General features: G+C 40.8%; 1 long non-coding RNA gene, 2 pseudogenes and 1 gene segment (V, D, J or C); 2 read left to right on the forward strand and 2 right to left on the reverse strand.

The window, feature by feature from the left end:
* Positions 1–1,895: 1,895 nt before the first annotated feature.
* On the reverse strand, positions 1,896–11,555 carry LOC145879942 (Ig kappa chain V region 3547-like). The segment is given in 4 exon segments: positions 1,896–3,347; positions 9,792–9,799; positions 11,253–11,359; positions 11,507–11,555. Coding segments are annotated over 4 exon segments (399 nt in total).
* Positions 4,193–6,563, forward strand: LOC145879976 (Ig kappa-b4 chain C region pseudogene; annotated as a pseudogene). The gene is made up of 3 exons (XR_014392846.1): positions 4,193–4,208; positions 4,604–4,720; positions 5,975–6,563. The product of XR_014392846.1 is annotated as an Ig kappa-b4 chain C region pseudogene (transcript).
* A 3,268-nt stretch (positions 11,556–14,823) lies between the features above and the next one.
* On the reverse strand, positions 14,824–18,911 carry LOC145880050 (uncharacterized). The gene is made up of 2 exons (XR_014392946.1): positions 15,965–18,911; positions 14,824–15,262 (listed from the first exon to the last, which is right to left on the reverse strand). It is a non-coding gene; the product is annotated as an uncharacterized LOC145880050 (long non-coding RNA).
* Positions 18,912–20,171: 1,260 nt separating this feature from the next.
* Positions 20,172–22,435, forward strand: LOC145879943 (Ig kappa-b4 chain C region pseudogene; annotated as a pseudogene). The gene is made up of 3 exons (XR_014392821.1): positions 20,172–20,181; positions 20,350–20,466; positions 21,849–22,435. The product of XR_014392821.1 is annotated as an Ig kappa-b4 chain C region pseudogene (transcript).
* Positions 22,436–22,463: the final 28 nt, after the last annotated feature.

Here is a 22,463-nt window from a genome sequence, read left to right on the forward strand (position 1 = left end):
ACTCAAGCCACCTTCAGTACGCACACCTGTCTTCCCTCCATTATGCACATCCGCGATCATTGGACTCACGTGGACTCAATTACTTGTGTCATTACCTTCCCTATATCTGTCTGTTCCCAAGCTCTGTTCCCTGCTTTGGGATTTATTGTCTCATGTCCGTGTTCCGACGATGTTCCTGTCTTGCTTCCATGTCTGTTCCCTAATAAATGTCTGACTCCCCGTACCTGCCTCTCCTGTCCGGCGTTGGTCCTTACAGTTTGCAACTGTTGGACTAACGATTACACCCTAGGTCAGCAAGAGTGTGCAAGGCGGTATTGAATGTGTCTCTGTCTGTCCATGTGTCCCTGTCACCTCAAATCTTTCTCTCGAGCTGTGTTCACCTACGTTGAATTTATAGGCTAGGTTGTAGGAACCTCATGATGGGTATAGGGAAAATGCAAGTAATATTTAGTAGCCTAAACCAATCTATGTTAAACTGGGTGAATGGAATATCAATGACAGTCATCCAATATGCTGTAATAGAAATAAGGCCAATACACATACAAAAAAATAATCATCCTCCCTCATCTTAAATGGCACCGACTGCCACTGTTTAGTTCAGTCAGTGGTCCATGTCACTGTCTCTTCCCCCTGGCTGAACATCTGGTGATAGCTGGTCTATTCAGGGACAAGCAGAACCACCCAGCCCTGTCTATGTAAATCTCAGTTTCACTCCTACAGCTCCCAGTCTAGCAGTTGACCAGTTTCATTCCCTGACATACCCTGGACTGGGACTGATGTAAGGGAGGTGACTGATTTTAACCTCTATGGTGGATTCAGGGAGGGACACATAACAGATAAGGCACCAAGTAATTGATGACAGATAAAAAAATATTATACTTTACGATGATAGTGTGTAGTGTATGTCTCTACGTAAATGTGTCTCATGTTTGAGCCCAGTATCATGTCTCATTCACAGATCATGAAAAGGGTTAATACATGCTAGATGATCACATCAATATTTGGTTGTGAAGTGCATGTAGGGATTTGGTTTGAGGGTATGATGATGATTTAACATCACTTTTCTTTTACTTCTGTAGATCTTACTCTGCATATGGACTGGTAAAGTGTTTCAAAACGTCTAATAACTTTCATACAAACGTTCAGTTCATGACCAATATAACAAGATACAACCATGATGATGATATTAATGATGATGATGATGATGAGGATGATAATGAGGACGTTGGAGAACGTGTGATTTGTATCATGCGTTCTAACCATATTCAAAGTTGAGCTGATCAGTGTTCCATGTCACTGTCTCTTCCTGCAGTAGGTCCCAGCTGTAGCAGTACAGTCACTGTGCAGTCTGACTGAGGGAGGTTTTTGTACGGCTCTGTATCACTGTGTTAACACTGGACCACTGTGGAGACTCTGACAGTAGTAATCTCCTGCATCTTCAGCCTGGACTCCACTGATGGTCAGAGTGAAGTCACTCCCAGATCCACTGCCACTGAATCTAGATGGAGTCCCAGACTGAAGTGTTGTAGCACGGTAAATAAGAGTTCAGGAGCTCCTCCAGGTTTCTGCTGGTACCAGGCTAGGCGATTATTAGAATACACATTACTGCTGGTTTTACAGTTCAGAGAGACTGTCTGTCCTGGGAGAACAGCTTTCACTGTAGGAGTTTGAGTCACAGTGTACTGTCCTCTGGATTCTGAAACAGAGAATAAAAACATTTATATGAGTGAAGTATTACATTTAGTAATCAATCATTTTGAAAGAAATAGTAACATTGATATACATGTTGATAGTGTACATTCAATTCATTCAAAAAATTCTAACCTTGGAAGCAGAAAGCAAGTGTCCAGATGAATATGGTGATAAAAGTCATGGTTGTTGTGGGTTCTGTTGTCATGAAGGACAGCTCTCAGTCATGAAGTGTTAAACTCACAGGGATATAAACACTACCAGACCACTGAAGCATGTGCTGCTAATGCAAAGTGTCCTCTCTATGCAAATATACTTTTTTTGGTCCTACTAGGAAACTGTAGTCATTTTTATTATTATTTTAGTTTTATTTCAGACTACAAAAAAAGGTGTATTACTGCACTTAATTTATGTTGAAAAAAGGGAGAGGGGTGAAAAATGTTCCTAAAATAAAATCAACAAATATCTATGTACTCCATAGGTCAAGGTCACCTGTCTAATCAGGTCCCTCCCTACACAGTCTCAGGAGGCAGGCAGGGAGAAACATCTTCAGACAGTATTCCCTGCAATGCTTCGGCTGTTAATTCCTGAAGACCCAAAAACCTTTCTGCTGCAGATACAATTATGTCCAGTTTCTTGGATTTCTTGTTTGTTTGGGCAGTACAATTTATCACCTGCACAATAAACGCGTCAAAATCCACCTTCTTCAGGATCAGTGTATCAGGATCCCTCAATGACATTCTCAGGCTCTGGGGCATCCACTGCCATAGCTTCCTCAGCTCAACTCCTACAACTATTTCCACCGCCTCCGTGTAGGAGACCTGTTGAAGAGGTTTGTGTGAGCAGCAGCATTTTAAAGGTTGGGGCTGATTGTCCAGGCAATCAGGGCTCTGATTGGTAAACTAGGTTTAACTGGGCTAAATTAGAGTCTGGCAAGGTGCTGGAAGGTTCTAGCAAGACAGAGGTCTTGCTCTTGACAGAAACTCACATTGTTTTAGGGGCTTATAACTTTGTTAATCCATCTCAATAAATATGGTTGAATAATTGCTTGAAATTCATTACCTGACAGAGGGATCTTACAGAAACTGGGGTTTTTGTTCTGAAATGATGTGAGACACTGTTGTTGCACAGAGTCCATTCAACGTATTATGTGACATGTAAAGGCAATGTTTACATATGAACTACAGCGAAATAGGAGGAATACTAATGCAATCTGGACCTATGGGTGTTATCACTTAAGGAATGAGTTAACATGAGGGTGGATGAGTTGACATTATTGTCAGCATCACTTATATATTTAGCTTAGTGTATTTAAGTTCAGTCAGTGTTCCATGTCACTGTGTCTTCTCCCACAGCACCTACAGTCACACTCAACTAGTGCAGTTACTGTAAAATCTGAGGGAGGTTTTTGTACGGCTCTGTATCACTCTGTGAACACCCAGGCACTTACATGGTGTGCACTCTGACAGTAGTAATCTCCTGCATCTTCAGCCTGGACTCCACTGATGGTCAGAGTGAAGTCACTCCCAGATCCACTGCCACTGAATCTAGATGGAGTCCCAGACTGAAGTGTTGTAGCACGGTAAATAAGGAGTTTAGGAGCTCCTCCAGGTTTCTGTTGATACCAGGCTAAAACGTCATTGTTGTAAACATTACTGCTGGTTTTACAGTTCAGAGAGACTGTCTGTCCTGGGAGAACAGCTTTCACTGTAGGAGTCTGAGTCACAGTGTACTGTCCTCTGGATTCTGAAACAGAGATTAAAAACATTTATATAAATGAAATATTACATATAGTAATGAATCATTCTGAATAGAAATAGTAACATTGATATACATGTCTACGGTGTAGATTTATTTCATTTTCAACAAAACATTCTGAAAATTGTAACCTTCAAAGCAGATAAGTGTCCAGATGAATATGGTGAATAAAGTAATGGTTGTTGTGGGTTCTGTTGTCATGAAGAACAGCTCTCAGTCATGAAGTGGTAAACTCACTGGGATATAAATGCTCTTAGAGCAGCAGGGAAGATGCATCATGCAAATTAATGTTTCAAATCTATTTCAGGTTCCAAGTAGTATCCCATCAGAATATATTTTGGCTTGGTTGAGCTTTCTTTTATAATACTTAGGTGGGTGCTTAAATTTGTCCTATTTCTCACACATAAATGTGTGTTTTATGCCCATGTGTGAATTGGAAATGTGTTTTTTGCATATTCCAACTCCCCTTGAGTCATCCTTGGAGAGTAGGTTTGAGACCAGGGTCTGCCAGTGCCTTGCTCAAAGGTACATCAACATATTTTTCACCTTGTCGACCCGGATATTCAAAATCGTGACCTTTCAGTTACTGGCCCAACACTCTAACCGCTAGCTACCTACTGCCCCTTTTACAACATCAAACAGCAACTGTTTACTTGGATAACTAATGTATGGCAACTTTTATGTCACACCACCATTATATTTTGATTCTGATGATGATCAGATATAATGAACTGTCTGTTCACTCATGCTTGGTCTCTCATGTAAGTTCCTCTAATCAGTTAGTGAACACTTCTCTAAACTAAAGCTGGTAGGATTCCTCTGGTAGTGTTGTCTGTCCTCTGTGACTTTACCACCACTGTTAAATCTGAGATCAACATGTTTAATAAAGGAATATACAACATGGATCACTATCACTACTGCTGCTGCTGTTGTCTTTCATATGGACAATATGGAGGAATACTAGCAACACTGATCTAATGCTGGACTGTACCTCCAGACTAGGAGAACACCTGATACACAGGAGAAGGAAAAATGACTAATATCTGGATTTAAGACACAATTCATATTTGTATTATTTAGAAACAGCTTATATGAAGTGTTTGTTCTACCTGGAAGATGTTAAAGTGTATTAGTGTTGATTATGAGTCTGTATGAGTGATCTTCACTGTAACAGCTGCAGCATCACAACACAGAGAGGTTTTTGTACCAGCAGTAATATGGATTGTATCACTGTGGTGGACTTTTGGTAGTGGCACCAGACTTGATGTTGGAAGTAAGTAAACAACATAATGTAGCGTTTTATTCACCTTTTGATGTCGTGAGTCAATATCTCTATTAATTTTGTCTTGATATTGAGGATTTAAAAAAAATATGTTTTTTATGATATTTTGAAAAATACACAAGGCCTTTCACGTACTATGGCCAATTTTAATATACATGTTATTACATCTAATCAAATTTGACCTATATTTTTTAAAGATTAAAGTGATTAGCCTACATCTTAGATTAGGTGTATGAATAAACATACTGCGCCTTGTAAGAAACGTAGTAAAGTAGGTTTCTGTTCAATGTTAAGGAAAACTAAATTAAAAACACTTTATTTCAAATTGATCATTTCTGTAAAGTATTCATACCATAGTAGAGTTCATTATTTGAACCACAGTCTAAAGAAATTCAGCTTCCCCAATCTTCAGGAGGTTTTTGTACCAGCAGTAATAGGGATTGTATCACTGTGGTACACTTTTGGTAGCGGCACCAGACTTGATGTTGGAAGTAAGTAACAAGCTCTCTTGTTATTTCTTTCTGATTACATTTTTTTGTATTTTACTTTCTTAAACTCTGTCTCCATGAAAATATTTTTTCTACTACTTTCGACGAAGCCTTGGATATAGTTGTTGCATTGTGTATTACTGTTAGTGTCAGATTTTAGAACTTTCACTCTTAAATATTTTTGGTTAAATTTTGCTTTTGACTGAGCCTTCTTTCAAACAACATTTTATTGAATCAAGATGATAAATTGTAAGTTTATTTATGTCTGGTTTGTATGATTGCGGACCATAACTTAATTCTGGTAAATAACTATTTAATAGTATTATATATAGTATTCCTCATTGTTGCATTGTATTCATGGTAGACTTCACTGTTAGTGTGAAGACAAAGGGTCTCAGTTATGATTGTAACTGACTTCATAATCTAACATGGTTGATATGTGATGAAAATACTATGAATATGACTAGGTTATTCTGATCAGATCCATTCCTAAACAATATCTGTATAACATGTACAACTGACACCATATGACTAGTAACTAGTTATTTTACCACTTTATACTTGTTTGGTTCATAAATCTGCTGTATCATATTACTTTAGTGTTTTCTCCACATATTCTAAACAATCTAACTCATACATTAATATTTAGAGGGCATTTCCAATTCACTGTATTTTGATGTGTACTTTGCTGAAGATAATCTCTTACTGTAGCTGTACTTGATGTAGTTACTTAGTTGATGTGTTCTGTTTGTTCCAGGTAACAGTGTCCCCACCCTCACCGTCCTGCCCCCCTCTAGTGAGGAACTGTCCAGTACAACAACAGCCACACTGACGTGTCTGGCCAACAAGGGCTTCCCCTCAGACTGGACCATGAGCTGGAAAGTGGACGGGACCAGCAAGAAGCAGGAGGCCAATCCTGGGGTCCTGGAGAAGGATGGTCTATACAGCTGGAGCAGCACCCTGACTCTCACTGCCCAGGAGTGGACCAAGGCAGGAGAGGTGACCTGTGAAGCCCAGCAGAAATCCCAGACTCCAGTCACCAAGACCTTGAGGAGGGCTGACTGTTCTGGGTAGGACCCCTCAGTCACACACCCCTGTGGAGAGAGGCTGCTGGTTCCTCTGCTTTGACTCTGTTCTGAGATCAGATGTTCTCTGTCTTATTGATCACTGACATGTAGACTAACAGGGGGCTTTGCTTGAGTTCATGTATCAATCCTCTCTGTAGACTGAGGTTGTATCAGTGTTAGATGTGATGTGTTCTGTTATATTACTATTAGATACTGTAGGAATGTTTGCTTTGATGATTTGATGATTTGATGAAAATAAAGATTTCTCTTTGGAACAAATATTTTTGTTGTCTCTTATAATAATTAGACTGCAGTCTTAAATGTTGTTGAATGGTATAGAAATGTATTCATAAAGCCTGATTCACAGTTTCTTCGAAAACTATCAGACCTAAATGTCATTGCTTAGTTATTTATGTTCTCACTTGAAACCACATCATCTTCAACCAGCAAATCAAATCAAATGTTACTAGTCACATGCGCCGAATACAACAGATGTAGACCTTACAGAGAAATGCTTACTTACGAGAGCCCTAACCAACAACACAGCTTTAAAAAATACAGATAAGAATAAGAGATAAAAGTAACAAGTAATTAAAGAGCAGCAGTAAAATAACAATTGCGAGACTATATACAGGGGGGAACCGATACAGACCTTCTCCCTATTGGCTGTCTCGTCATTGAAGGTGATCAGGCCTACCACTGTTGTGTAGTTGTCAAACTTAATTTATGGTGTTGGAGTCATGCCATCGGAGGAATCCCGGAACATATTCCAGTCTGTGCCAGCAAACAGTTCTGTAGTTTAGCATCTGCTTCATCTGACCACTTTTTTATTGATCTAGTCACTGGTGCTTCCTGCTTTAATTTTAGCTCGTAAACAGGAATCAGGAGGATAGAATTATGGTCAGATTTGCCAAATAGAGGGCGAGGGAGATCTTTGTATGTGTCTGTGTGTGTGGAGTATATGTGGTCCAGAGTTATTTTTCCCCTTGTTGCACATTTAACAGAAGAGGTCTAGATACTACAATGTTAACAGATTAACAGGAGAGGTGTAGATACTACAATGTTAACAGATTAACAGGAGAGGTGTAGATACTACAATGTTAACAGATTAACAGGAGAGGTGTAGATACTACAATGTTAACAGATTAACAGGAGAGGTCTAGATACTACAATGTTATCAGATTAACAGGAGAGGTCTAGATACTACAATGTTAACAGATTAACAGGAGAGGTCTAGATACTACAATGTTAACAGATTAACAGGCGAGGTCTAGATACTACAATGTTAACAGATTAACAGGAGAGGTCAAGATAGTACAATGTTTGAAGTATAACAGGACAAGTCTAGCCACATGTAGTAGGTGATGGTTATTTTGAACATTTTTTGACCATGCTTGATTTATAGACTCATAAAGACAGTAAGCTAATGTTATTGAACATTTGATCGATATCTTGGACTCTCACCGATGTGATCACACATACATTAAGCTACATTTGTTTTACAAGATCTACATCATTTCAACGGTATCACATCTTCAAGATTGTCAAAGAGTCTTCTATACCTCCAACCCCCTGGGAACAGAGTGAACATCTGGTGACAGTGCTGCTCTATTCTGGGACAAGCAGAACCACCCAGCCCTGTCTATGTAAATCTCAGTTTTACTCCCACAGCTACCAATCTAGAAGTTTAACAGTTTCACTGCCTGAAATACCCTGGACTGGGCCAGATGTGAGGGAGTGTACTGGTTTTAACCTCTATGGTGGATGCAGGAAGGGAGACATAACAGATATGCCACCATGTAATTAATGACAGATAAAATGGGTATTCTACTTTATGATGATGGTTTATGTACAAGTAGTTTACATGTGTCTCATGTTGAATCCAGCGTCAGGTCTCATTCACAGAGCTAACAGTCCGTAACATACTCATGAAAAAAGTTCATATGCTGCTGTTGATGATCACATCCACTGAATTTCCACAGTTGGTTGTAAGGTCCATTTGTGGACTTTTTGAGGGCTTGGGAGCCTGAAGCGATTGTAACTTTCAAGTAATGTTCAATTACGTGAATAAAAAGGGCATAAATACAATGCTATTATTGGTTATTAGAGATTTTTTAGCAAGACAAAACTATAATGAATAATGGAGATTGTTTTTTAAAAGTCATATATCATGTAACTACTGAACATATATCACTTTATCTGTTTATTAGTGTTATGGTAATATGCTACGGTAACATATTGATATCCATAGAAAAGAGGAATACCAGTCAGCTTCCACCTTCCAGTGATCATTGGCACGGCTAGCCCGTTCATTAGGCAGGATTAGGCTGCCGCCTATGGTGTTAGATTGACGAGGGCGATATTTTCTGAGCTAAACTGACCAATACACACATACAGCAACACAGAAAATCTTGCATAATTCTGACCAAAAACGATGATAATTTCTCTCAACCAGTGGCATATGGGCTTTTTAGGTGAGTGCTGATGCAGCCCTATGATAAGCAGTGCCTACTATGACAAAGGCAGGGGCGCAAAACATTTTGCTTGTCCATTCCCAGTGCGCCTCTCCAGGGTGCTGTTGGAGAGACACATTGCTGCGGCGTTCCACCAACGTTCCGTCGAAAATAATAATCTGACATAAATCCTGTAGCGGATATAGGACATGGTAGAAAGAGTATGTGGCGTTTCTGTCGCCTACAGGACAGAGATAAAATGTAAAAAAGTGTAATGAGATAGACACTTACATCGTGCAGGTTTCTCCGATCAATTTCTCTATTTATTTCACCTTTATTTAACCAGGTAGGCCAGTTGAGAACAAGTTCTCATTTACAACTGCGACCTGGCCAAGATGAAGCAAAGCAGTGCGACAAAAACAACAACACAGAGTTACACATAAACAAACGTACAGTCAATAACACAAAAGAAAAGAAAAATGGAAAAATCTATGTACAGTGTGTGCAAATGTAGAAGAGTAGGGAGGTAGGTAATAAATAGGCCCGAGAGGCAAAAATAATTACAATTTTGCGTTAATACTGGAGTGATAGATGTACAGATGATGATGTGCAAGTAGAGATACTGGGGTGCAAAAGAGCAAGAGGGAAAGTATTAATATGGAGATGAGGTGCTATTTACAGATTGGCTGTGCACAGTGAACGGTAAGCTGCTCAGACAGCTGATGCTTAAAGTTAGAGAGGGAGATATAAGACCCCAGCTACAGAGATTTTTGCAATTCATTCCAGTCATTGGCAGCAGAGAACTGGAAGGAAAGGTGGCCAAAGGAGGTGTTGGCTTTGGGGATGACCAGTTAGATATACCTGCTGGAGCACGTGCTACGGGTGGGTGTTGCTATGGTGACCAGTGAGCTGAGATAAGGCGGAGCTTTACCTAGCAAAGACTTGTAGATGACCTGGAGCCAGTGGGTCTGGCGACGCAGATGTAGCGAGGGCCAGCCGAGGAGAGCATACAGGTCACAGTGGTGGGTGGTATATGGGGCTTTGGAGACAAAACGGATGGCACTGTGATAGACTGCATCCAGTTTGCTTAGCAGAGTGTTGGAGGCTATTTCGTAAATGACATTGCTTAAGTCGAGGATCGGTAGGATAGTCAGTTTTACGAGGGTATGTTTGGCAGCGTGAGTGAAGGAGGCTTTGTTGCGAAATAGGAAGCCGATTCTGGATTTAATTTTGGATTGGAGAAGTTTAATATGAATCTGGAAGGAGAGTTTACAGTCCAGCCAGGCACCTAGGTATTTGTAGTTGTCCACATATTCTAAGTCAGAACCGTCCAGAGTAGTGATGCTAGTCGGGCGGGCGGGTGCGGGCAGCGATCGGTTGAATAGCATGCATTCAGTTTTACTAGCGTTTAAGAGCAGTTGGAGGCCACGGAAGGACTGTTGTATGGCATAGAAGGTTGTTTGGAGATTTGTTAACACAGTGTCCAAAGAAGGGCCAGATGTATACAGAATGGTGTCGTCTGCGTAGAGGTGGATTAAGGAATCACCCTCAGCAAGAGCGCCATCATTGATATATACAGAGAAAAGAGTCGGCCAGAGAATTGAACCCTGTGGTACCCCCATAGAGACTGCCAGAGATCCGGTCAACAGGCCCTCCGATTTGACACACTGAACTCTATCTGAGAAGTAGTTGGTGAACCAGGAGAGGCAGTCATTTCAGAAACCAAGGCTGTTGAGTCTGCCGATAAGAATACGCTGATTGACAAAGTCGAAAGCCTTGGCCAGGTCGATGAAGACGGCTGCACAGTACTGTATTTTATCGATGGCGGTTATGATGTCGTTTAGTACCTTGAGCGTGGCTGAGGTGCACTCGTGACCAGCTCGGAAACTGGATTGCACAGCGGAGAAGGTACGGTGGGATACGAAATGGTCAGTGATCTGTTTGTTAACTTGGCATTCAAAGACTTAAATGCTGCTGACTGACTTCATTTAAAAATATATATATAAATATATTTAATATTTAACTACGTAGGCAAGTCAGTTAAGAACAAATAATTTTTTACGGTGACGGCCTACCCCGGATGACGCTGGGCCAATCGTGCGTCGCCCTATGAGACTCCCGATCATCCCAGGATCGAACCAGCGTCTGTAGTGACACCTCTAGCATTGAAATGCAGTGCCTTTGACCGCTGCGCCACTCGGTAGCCCAAATGATCTAAAGGGGAGATCTCCAGAGCCGGCTGCTCTCTGGAAGTACCATAGTGGTGTCTGACTGAGGGAGGTTTTTGTACGGCTCTGTATCACTGTGTGAACACACAGCTACTGGGGCAGTGTAAACTCTGACAGTAGTAATCTCCTGCATCTTCAGCCTGGACTCCACTGATGGTCAGAGTGAAGTCACTCCCAGATCCACTACCACTGAATCTAGATGGAGTCCCAGACTGAAGTGTTGTAGCAGAGTAAATAAGGAGTTTAGGAGCTCCTCCAGGTTTCTGCTGGTACCAGGCTACATAGACATTACCATGCACATCACTGCTGGTTTTACAGTTCAGAGAGACTGTCTGTCCTGGGAGAACAGCTTTCACTGTAGGAGTCTGAGTCACAGTGTACTGTCCTCTAGATTCTGAAAAATGGAATACAAATATTTTCATGAAATTAATTTTACATATAGTAATCAATAGTTCTGAATCAAAATATTAACATTAATATACATTATGATGGCGTAGATTTAATTCATTTTAAACAAAAAATGCTATAAATGTTTTTTTACCTTGTATGTAGAAAACAATTGTCCAGATGAAGATGGTGATAAAAGTCATGGTTGTTGTGGGTTCTGTTGTCATGAAGGACAGCTCTCAGTCATGAAGTGTTAAACTCACAGAGATATAAACACTACCAGAGCACTGAAGCATGTGCTGCCTATGCAGAGCATCATCACTATGCAAATCATCTTCTGGTCTTCTCCATATCCACCGTTACTCAGTAAACGTAGACCACTAAGGATCCATTACAACTGAGAGTCCATTACAACCTGATGATCTTGCTCCCACAATTGTCACCTAATAACCATTAAAGTCCATATTAATATGTAAATAAATTATGTGAATAAAAAGGGTATAAATACAATGGATATTATTGGTTTAAGGGCTATAACATATGATTACTATCAATGTTGTTTAGCAAGACAATAACATAATGAATACTGAAGAAAATATTTATAAAAGTACTATATAATGTAACTAACTAACATACACTGAGTATACCAAACATTAAGAACACCTTCCTAATATTGAGTTGCACCGTCCCCTTTTTGTCCTCAGAACAGCCTCAATTCGTCAGGGCTTGGACTCAACAAGGTGTTGAAAGCGTTCCACAGGGATGCTGGCTCATGTTGACTCCAGTGCTTCCCACAGTTGTGTCAGGTTGGCTGGATGTCCTTTGAGTGGTGGACCATTCTTGATACACACGGGAAACTGTTGAGCGTGTAAATTCCAGTAGCGTTGCAGTTCTTGACACAAAACGGTGAGCCTGGCACCTACCACCATACCCTGTTCAAAGGCACTTAGATTTCTGTTCTTGCCCATTCATCCTCAATGGCACACGTACACAGTCCATGTTCCAATTGACACAAGGCTTAAAAATCATTCTTTAACCTGTCTCCTTCCTTTTATCTACACTGATTGAAGTGGATTTAACAAGCGACATCACTAAGGGATCATAGATCTCACCTGGATTTACCCGGTCCGTCTATGTCATAGAAAGAGCAGGTGTTCTTAATGTTTTGTATACTCAGTGTGTATGATTTTGTCTGCTGCTTATTGTTCATGGAAATGAGGGTGGCAGGAATCCTAGCGGTTATGAGCGTTGGGCCAGTAAACGAAAGGTTGTTGGTTTGAATCCCCGAGCTGACGAGGTAAAAAAATATTTTCATGTGCCCTAGAGCAAGGCACTTAACCCTAATTGCTCTAGGGTTGCCCTCAATAATGTCTGATCCCTGGCTGTGGGTGGCATATGCAAAGAACACATTTCCAATTCAAATAATACACACTTCTACATGTGTTAAATAAGACAAATGTAAGCACCCATATAATTATTGAATATGGTATGGTAACATACTGTGTTGATATCTATGCAAAATAGGAACGCTAGTCATGTTAAACTGCCCAGTGATAATTGGTCATGTATCGCCCCCTGCAGGGAAATTAGTGTTAGTGCAGTGAGTTGTGTGGACTGAGTGGACTGAACACTGGACTGCTATTGAGAGAAGAGAGACTCCATTGTGCAGAATTGCTACTCTGTCCCTGACTGAGTTCAGCTCCCTCCCTCCGCTCCTGTGTCTCTGATCAGACACACTGGGACTCTGTAGACTACCATTACAGTACATGAAACCCAGTATCTCCTCGACGTATTAAGAATACAATGTTCAATATGTGTGAAGTAACTTCTAATATCTTCAAGGAGCGTCAGGAAGACTGTTTCGGAAGATTACAGATTTGAACCGTTTTGCAGATGGATTGGTTCATGATTCCACATGGGATACTCAAGAACAAATGGAAGTGACTGAATATGATTTAACAGCTTTGAGTTATCAGATATAGCTATTGTTGTTCAGCTCTACTACACAGCCAGTCTAAAAGAACTCTTACCAAACTCAGTTCTTATGTTCGGGACATTATATAAAATACAGTTATGTTATCTCAGTCAGTAATGTCCATGACTCTGCAGTGTGAGTAAAGTTCTTAAATATATTGTCAGCTGCCCTAAAATGTCCTCATAGACAAATGTACCAGTGAGTCTTTGACCTCAAAGTTAAGGACGGCCATCCTGCTAACTGATATAAGTGTGCAGTCTGACTGAGGGAGGTTTTTGTATGGCTCTGTATCACTGTGTGAACACATATTTACTATTGATGTAGTGGTAACTCTGACAGTAGTAATCTCCTGCATCTTCAGCCTGGACTCCACTGATGGTCAGAGTGAAGTCACTGAATCTAGATGGAGTCCCAGACTGAAGTGTTGCAGCATAGTAAATCAGGAGGTTAGGAGCTCCTCCAGGTTTCTGGTGGTACCAGGCTACGAAGTTATAATTAAACAGAGATTATTTGATCATGTTTTCAATACCTTATAATGTAAATCAGTGTTCTAAGATAAAAACGTATTTATATGCATTCTTCAGTGGATAATACTGAAAGGAATTGTATAATATCTGTACATTATAGGAACACCTGTTATTACAAAAGTACAATGATTCATGTTTTGCTTTAGCTTCAGATTAAGAATCAGTGGTAGAGACTTTGTAAGTGCATGAAGAGATCAACTGTACAAAAGTCAGATGTCTGTGTGTTGAAACTATACTTTCAGTTCCTGTTGATACTATGTTCCAGTCTTACTTCTGCTGGCACATGATAGCAATAGGAGGAAGAAGGATTGGGAAACTAACTAAAAATAACAATAAACTGAACTCTGCCTAGCAGAGACATCTTTGTATTAGCAACTATTAATTATTAGCTTATATGGTATTGAAGTTAAGGGCGTGCAATCCTTATTAAAAAAACTAACCTCTAATCAAATAAGTTTTCCTATGGTCCCTTGTGTGCACATAGGGCAGAATTCCCTTACTATACTCATAACCCAGTACTATCAGTCTCTACTGTATTATACTAGTATTTCAGTACTATCAGGGTGGTACTGAGAGTGAACTGTGTATGAAGGTTCTCACTCTTGTGTGAAGGAGGTTTTTGTACAGAGACTTCACCAGAATGGATCACTGTGGTGGACTTTTGGAAGTGGCACAAAACTGGTACTGAGAAGAAAGTCCATGTTTGTATTTTCTCTCTCATTAAACACAGTTGAATCATGTTATTAAACATGTTTTGAGATGTTATCATCTTCTCCAGAGGAAAGACTTTTAGACTATATCTTTTTAGAGAATTGTGTGGACAGATTGGTAGATTTTTAGAGCTCAGAGTTACCGAAGTGAGAGAATTGTTCACATACCACCATGTTCATTTGGCAATAAAACCATAAGCATTCTAACATGTGATTAAAAAGTATCAGGTATGAAGGTAAGACCCAGATGCAGACAACATCGAATTAACAATGGTTTAATAATTCAACAGGGGCAGGCAATAGACAGGTCAGGGCAGGTAGGGGTCAGTAAACCAGAGGTGGGGCAACGGTACCAGATGGCAGTCAGGCTCAGGGTCAGGGTAGGCAGAGGTCAATAATCCGGAGGTGGGGCAAAGGTACAGGTCGGCAGGCAGGCTCAGGGTAGGCAGAGGTCAATAATCCGGAGGTGGGCAGGCAGGCAGGCAGGCTCAGGGACAGGCAGAGTGGTCAGGCAGTCGGGCTCAGAGTCAGGACAGGCAAGGGTAAAAACCAGGAGGGCGAGAAAAAGAGAGACTGGGAAAAGCAGGAGCTGAGAGACAAAAACACTGTTTGACTTAACAAACCAGACGAACTGGCAACAGACAAACAGAGAACACAGGAATAAATACACAGGGGATAATGGGGAAGATGGGCAACACCTGGTGGGGGGTGGAGACAATCACAAAGACAGGTGAAACAGATCAGTGTGTGACAAAAAGAGCACATTTTGATATTCAGTTTTGAATGTCAGCTCATTGTTCTGTTGAGATTTAGCTACTCCTATTCCTATAATAAAACCAACACTTTGTATTGCATTCATAGTAGATGTTAACACTGACAGTTTAAAGGTGAACCTAATCTATAGTTTGTAATAGTATTTTGAGGTCATTTTGGGATTGTATCTCAGAGTAGCTTTGACATAAATGAAGATGGAGATTTCATGTCTTATTTAAAATTGTGAATATTAAATTATACTGTATGCAGACTGTATAAAAGTGATTTTTAGTCTAGGAGATGGCTTCATCTGTGTCCATGAAACCCGCTCCTAGTGTTTTGTTGTGCTTGATGTAATAAACTGTAGAGCATGAATGTAACATACATTTATCTGATGGATTGTTTTGTCTAAAAATTCATCCAGAGTTTTTTCGTTTACCTTTATCTTCATAGATTGTTTTTCATTATTCTCAGTTGTTCTCTGTACTGTAGCAAATTGTTTATCCAGTGTGTATTGTTGATCTGAAATGGTTTTGTTCACTGATAACACAGTGTCTCTTCTCTTTCCTCCTCTCCTAATGTTATAGAGTAGTAGTAGTAACTGACCCTCTCCTCTCCTCTCTTAATGATATAGAGTAGTAGCTGACCCTCTCCTCTCTTCTATCCTCCAGCTGGTCCCTCTGTCAGACCCACAGTGTCTTTGCTCCCCCGTCCTCTGAGCAGCTCTCCTCTAGCGGCTACTCCCCACAGGGGGCAATGGTGAGCTGGGAGGTGGACGGGGAGGAGGTGATGGGGGGGGGGGGTCCTGACCACCACAGAAGAAGAGAAGAGCAGCCGCTTCAGCATCCTGACCCTGAGCAAGGCACGCTGGGAAGAGGGAGGGGTGTACACCTGCAGGGTTGCCAACAACGATACCAGTGATTCGGCAGCCTTCCGGAGAAGTCACTGTAGTGTCTAGAGACAGGAGAAACCATTATCGAGGACTAGAGAGTTCCCACGTGGCGCTATTGAAGAAAACATTAGTGTTTTTTGAGCTGAATGTTACAGCTGTAGTGATGTGTGATAAATGATGTCATTTTGAGATTAAATAGTCCATATGTTCTTTCCTATTGAGTTCAAATAAAGCCTGTTTTGATAAAAAATAAAAACAAAACAAGTTGATTTAATCATGATTCCAGTGATCACTGTCTCATGAATAGGCAGCACATTTCATACTAATTTATATCAATCAGCTTCTTTCATTATTTAGCATTGTAGCATATAGCTAATCTCATGTTTTCAAACAGGGTTAAAAGGGCATCTGATCCAACAAATACTTTGCAATCATTTCTGCAACTGTATGATCCTGTTATACTGTAACACCAATACCAGTGAGAATAATTAGTGACATTTGATAATTAACCTCTAAGATCTGCTGTCAGAACTCACACTGCTAAACAGTTTCTTGCAATAACATATATATTTACAATGTTTATTCCTAAAATGATTTTATTACATTTGAAGTTTTAGTAGTAGTTACCACCACAAACGGATGCTGGCACTAAGACGGCACTCAACGATTTGTATAAGGCCATAAGCAAACAAGAAAATGCTCATCCAGAGACGGCGCTCCTAGTGGCCGGGGATGCTCGTCGGATGTGGCAGGGCTTGCAAACTATTATAGACTACATTGGGAAGCACAGCCGAGAGGTGGCCAGCGACACGAGCGTACCAGACGAGCTACATAACTTCTATGCTCGCTTCGAGGCAAGCAACACTGAAGCATGCATGAGAGCATCAGCTGTTACACACAAATGTGTGATCACACTCTCCATAGCTGATGTGAGTAAGACCTTTAAACAGGTCAACATTCCCAAGGCCGCAGGGCCAGATGGATTAGCAGGACGTGTACTCCAAGCATGCGCTGACCAACTGGCAAGTGTCTTCACTGACATTTTCAACCTGTCCCTGACCGAGTCTGTAATACCAGCATGTTTCAAGCAGACCACCATGGTTCCTGTGCCCAAGAACACCAAGATAACCTGCCTAAATTACTACCAAGCCGTAGCACTCACGCCTGAAGCTTTGAATGGCTGGTCATGGCTCACATCAACACCATCATCCCAGAAACCCTAGACCCACTCCAATTTGCATACCGCCCCAACAGATCCACAGATGATGCAATCTCCATTGCACTCCACACTGCCCTTTCCCCCCTGGACAAAAGGAACACCTACGTGAGAATGCTATTCACTGACTACAGCTCAGCGTTCAACCCCATAGTGCCCTTGAAGCTCATCACTATGCTAAGGAACCTGGGACTAAACAACTCCCTCTGCAACTGGATCCTGGACTTCCTGATGTGCCGCCCCCAGGTGGTAAGGGTAGGTAACAACACATCTGCCACGCTGATACTCAACACAGGGGCACCTAAGGGGTGCATGCTCAGTCCCCAGCTGTACTCCCTGTTCACCCATGACTGTATGGCCAAGCACGACTCCAACACCAGAATTAAGTTTGCCGACGACACAACAGCCTGATCATTGACAACGATGAGACAGCCAATAGGGAGGAGTTCAGAGACCTGGCCGTGTGGTGCCAGGATAACAACCTCTCCCTCAACGTGATCAAGACAAAGGAGATTATTGTGGACTACAGGAAAAGGAGGACAGAGCACACCAGCATTCTCATCGACAGGGCTGCAGTGGAGCAGGTTGAGACAAACAAACTATCATGTTCCAAACACACCAAGACAGTCATGAAGAGGGCATAACAATGCCTATTCCCCATCAGGAGACTGAATAGATTTGGCATGGGTCCTCAGATCCTCAAAAAGTTCTACAACTGCACCATCGAGAGCATCTTGACTGGTTGTATGGCAACTGCTCGTCCTCCGACCGGAAGGCACTACAGAGGGTAGTGCTTTCGGCCCAGTACATCACTGGGGCCAAACTTCCTGCCATCCAGGACCTCTATACCAGGCAGTGTTAGAGGAAGGCCCAAAAAATTGCCAAAGACTTCATCCATCCTAGTCATAGACTGTTCTTTCTGCTTCCTCATGACAAGCGGTATCGAAGCTACCCGGACTATTTGCATTATTCCCCCCCACCCCCATTTTTACGCTGCTGCTACTCTCTGTTTATTATCCATGCATAGTCACTTTACTTCTACCTACATGTACATACTACCTCAATTACCTCAACTAACCGGTGCCCCCGCACATTGACTCTGTACCGGTACCCATGTATATAGCATCACTACAGTTATTTTTTAGTTGCTCCTTAATTATTTGTTATTTTCTATTTTATTTATTTAAAAAATTAAACTGCATTGTTGGTTAAGGGCTTGTAAGTAAGCATTTCACTGTAAGGTGATCATGAGAACGGTGAGGAATCAGCCCAGAACTACACGGGAGGATCTTGTCAATGATCTCAAGGCAGCTGGGACCATAGTCACCAAGAAAACAATTGGTAACACACTACGCCGTGAAGGACTGAAATCCTGCAGCGCCCGCAAGGTCTCCCTGCTCAAGAAAGCACATATACATGCCCGTCTGAAGTTTGCCAATGAACATCTATTCAGATTCAGAGGACAACTGGGTAAAAGTGTTGTGGTCAGATGAGACCAAAATTGAGCTATTTGGCATCAACTCAACTCGCCATGTTTGGAGGAGGAGGAATGCTGCCTATGACCCCAAGAATACCATCCCCACCATCAAACATGGAGGTGGAAACATTATGCTTTGGGGGTGTTTTTCTGCTAAGGAGACAGGACAACTTCACCGCATCAAAGGGACGATGGACGGGGCCATGTACCGTCAAATCTTGGGTGAGAACCTCCTTCCCTCAGCCAGGGCATTGAAAATGGGTCGTGGGTGGGTATTCCAGCATGACAATGACCCAAAACACACGGCCAAGGCAACAAAGGAGTGGCTCAAGAAGAAGCACATTAAGGTCCTAGAGTGGCCTAGCCAGTCTCCAGACCTTAATCCCATAGAAAATCTGTGGAGGGAGCTGAAGGTTCGAGTTGCCAAACGTCAGCCTCGAAACCTTAATGACTTGGAGAAGATCTGCAAAGAGGAGTGGGACAAAATGAGATGTGTGCAAACCTGGTGGCCAACTACAAGAAACGTCTGACCTCTGTGATTGCCAACAAGGGTTTTGCCACCAAGTACTAAGTCATGTTTTGCAGAGGGGTCAAATACTTATTTCCCTCATTAAAATACCGATCATTTTATAACATTTTTGACATGCGTTTTTCTTGATTTTTTTGTTGTTATTTTTGTTGTTACACTGTTCAAATAAACCTACCATTAAAATTGTAGACAGATCATTTCTTTGTCAGTGGGCAAACGTACAAAATCAGCAGGGGATCAAATACTTTTTTCCCTCACTGTACATCAACACATTTTTGACCTTATCGACCCATATAACACATTTTTCACCTTGTCGACCCAGATATTCAAAATCGTGACCTTTCAGTTACTGGCCCAACACTCTAACCGCTAGCTACCTACTGCCCCTTTTATAACATCAAACAGCAACTGTTTACTTGGATAACTAATGTATGGCAACTTTTATGTCACACCACCATTATATTTTGATTCTGATGATGATCAGATATAATGAACTGTCTGTTCACTCATGCTTGGTCTCTGATGTAAGTTCCTCTAATCAGTTAGTGAACACTTCTCTAAACTAAATCTGGTAGGATTCCTCTGGTAGTGTTGTCTGTCCTCTGTGACTTTACCACCACTGTTAAATCTGAGATCAACATGTTAAATAAAGGAATATACAACATGGATCACTATCACTACTGCTGCTGCTGTTGTCTTTCATATGGACAATATGGAGGAATACTAGCAACACTGATCTAATGCTGGACTGTACCTCCAGACTAGGAGAAAACCTGATACACAGAGTAAGGAAAAAGGACTAATATCTGGATTTAAGATACAATTCATATTTTATTATTTAGAAACAGCTTACATGAAGTGTTTGTTCTACCTGGAAGATGTTAAAGTGTATTAGTGTTAATTGTGCTTCTGTATGAGTGATCTTCACTGTAACAGCTGCAGCATCACAACACAGAGAGGTTTTTGTACCAGCAGTAATATGGATTGTATCACTGTGGTGGACTTTTGGTAGTGGCACCAGACTTGATGTTGGAAGTAAGTAAACAACAAAATGTACTGTTTTATTCACCTTTTGATGTCGTGAGTCAATATTTCTATTACTTTTGTCTTGATATTGAGGATTTTTAAACAAAACAATGTTTTTTTATGATATTTTGAAAAATACACAAGGCCTACACGTACTATGGCCAATTTTAATATACATGTTATTACATCTAATCAAATTTGACCAATATTTTCTAAAGATTAAAGTGATTAGCCTACATCTTAGATTAGTTGTATGAATCAACATACAGCACCTTGTAGGAAATATATAGTAAACAGTAGATTTCTGCTCAATGTTAAGGAAAACGAAATAAAAAACACTTTATTTAAAATTGAATAGATTAAATCATTTCAGAAAAGTATTCATACCATGGTAGAGTTAATTATTTGAACCACAGTCTAAAGAAATTCAGCTTCTCCAATGGTCAGGAGGTTTTTGTACCAGCAGTAATAGGGATTGTATCACTGTGGTGCACTTTTGGTAGTGGCACCAGACTTGATGTTGGAAGTAAGTAACAAGCTCTCTTGTTATTTCTTTCTGATACATTTTTTTGGTATTTTACTTTCTTAAACTCTGTCTCCATGAAAATATTTTTCTTATTACTTTCGATGAAGCCTTCTCTCAAATAACATTTTATTTAACCAAAATGTTAAAATGTAGGTGTTTATTTATATGTCTGGTTTGATGGATTGCAGAGTATAATTCTGGTATGATAACTATTTACAAATATTGGATATAGTTGTTGCATTGTGTATTACTGTTTGTCAGATTTTAGAACTTTCACTCTTAAATATTTTTGGTTAAATTTTGCTTTTGACTGAGCCTTCTTTCAAACAACATTTTATTGAATCAAGATGATAAATTGTAAGTTTATTTATGTCTGGTTTGTATGATTGCGGACCATCACTTAATTCTGGTAAATAACTATTTAATAGTATTATATATAGTATTCATCATTGTTGCATTGTATTCATGGTAGACTTCACTGTTAGTGTGAAGACAAAGGGTCTCAGTTATGGTTGTAACTGACTTCATAATCCAACATGCTTGATATGTGATGAAAATACTATGAATATGACTAGGTTATTCTGATCAGATCCATTCCTAAACAATATCTGTATAACATGTATAACTGACACCATATGACTAGTAACTAGTTATTTAACCACTTTAAACTTGTTTGGTTCATAAATCTGCTGTATCATATTACTTTAGTGTTTTCTCCACATCTTTTAAACAATCTAACTCATACATTAATATTTAGAGGGCATTTCCACTTCACTGTATTTTGATGTGTACTTTGCTGAAGACAATCTCTTACTGTAGCTGTACTTGATGTAGTTACTTAGTTGATGTGTTCTGTTTGTTCCAGGTAACAGTGCCCCCACCCTCACCGTCCTGCCCCCCTCTAGTGAGGAACTGTCCAGTACAACAACAGCCACGCTGACGTGTCTGGCCAACAAGGGCTTCCCCTCAGACTGGACCTTGAGCTGGAAAGTGGACGGGACCAGCAAGAACCAGAAGACCAGTCCCGGGGTACTGGAGAAGGATGGTCTATACAGCTGGAGCAGCACCCTGACTCTCACTGCCCAGGAGTGGACCAAGGCAGGAGAGGTGACCTGTGAAGCCCAGCAGAAATCCCAGACTCCAGTCACCAAGACCTTGAGGAGGGCTGACTGTTCTGGGTAGGACCCCTCAGTCACACCCCTGTGGAGAGAGGCTGCTGGTTCCTCTGCTTTGACTCTGTTCTGAGATCAGATGTTCTCTGTCTTATTGATCACTGACATGTAAACTAACAGGGGGCTTTGCTTGAGTTCATGTATCAATCCTCTCTGTAGACTGAGGTTGTATCAGTGTTAGATGTGATGTGTTCTGTTTTATTACTATTAGATACTGTAGGAATGTTTGCTTTAATGCTTTGATGAACTGATGAAAATAAAGATTTCCCTTTGGAACAAATATTTTTGTTGTCTCTTTTAATAATTAC

This window comes from Salmo salar, chromosome 07 (assembly GCF_965601325.2).
Source record: "Salmo salar chromosome 07, fSalSal1, whole genome shotgun sequence".
In the NCBI taxonomy this organism is placed as follows: Eukaryota; Metazoa; Chordata; class Actinopteri; order Salmoniformes; family Salmonidae; genus Salmo; species Salmo salar.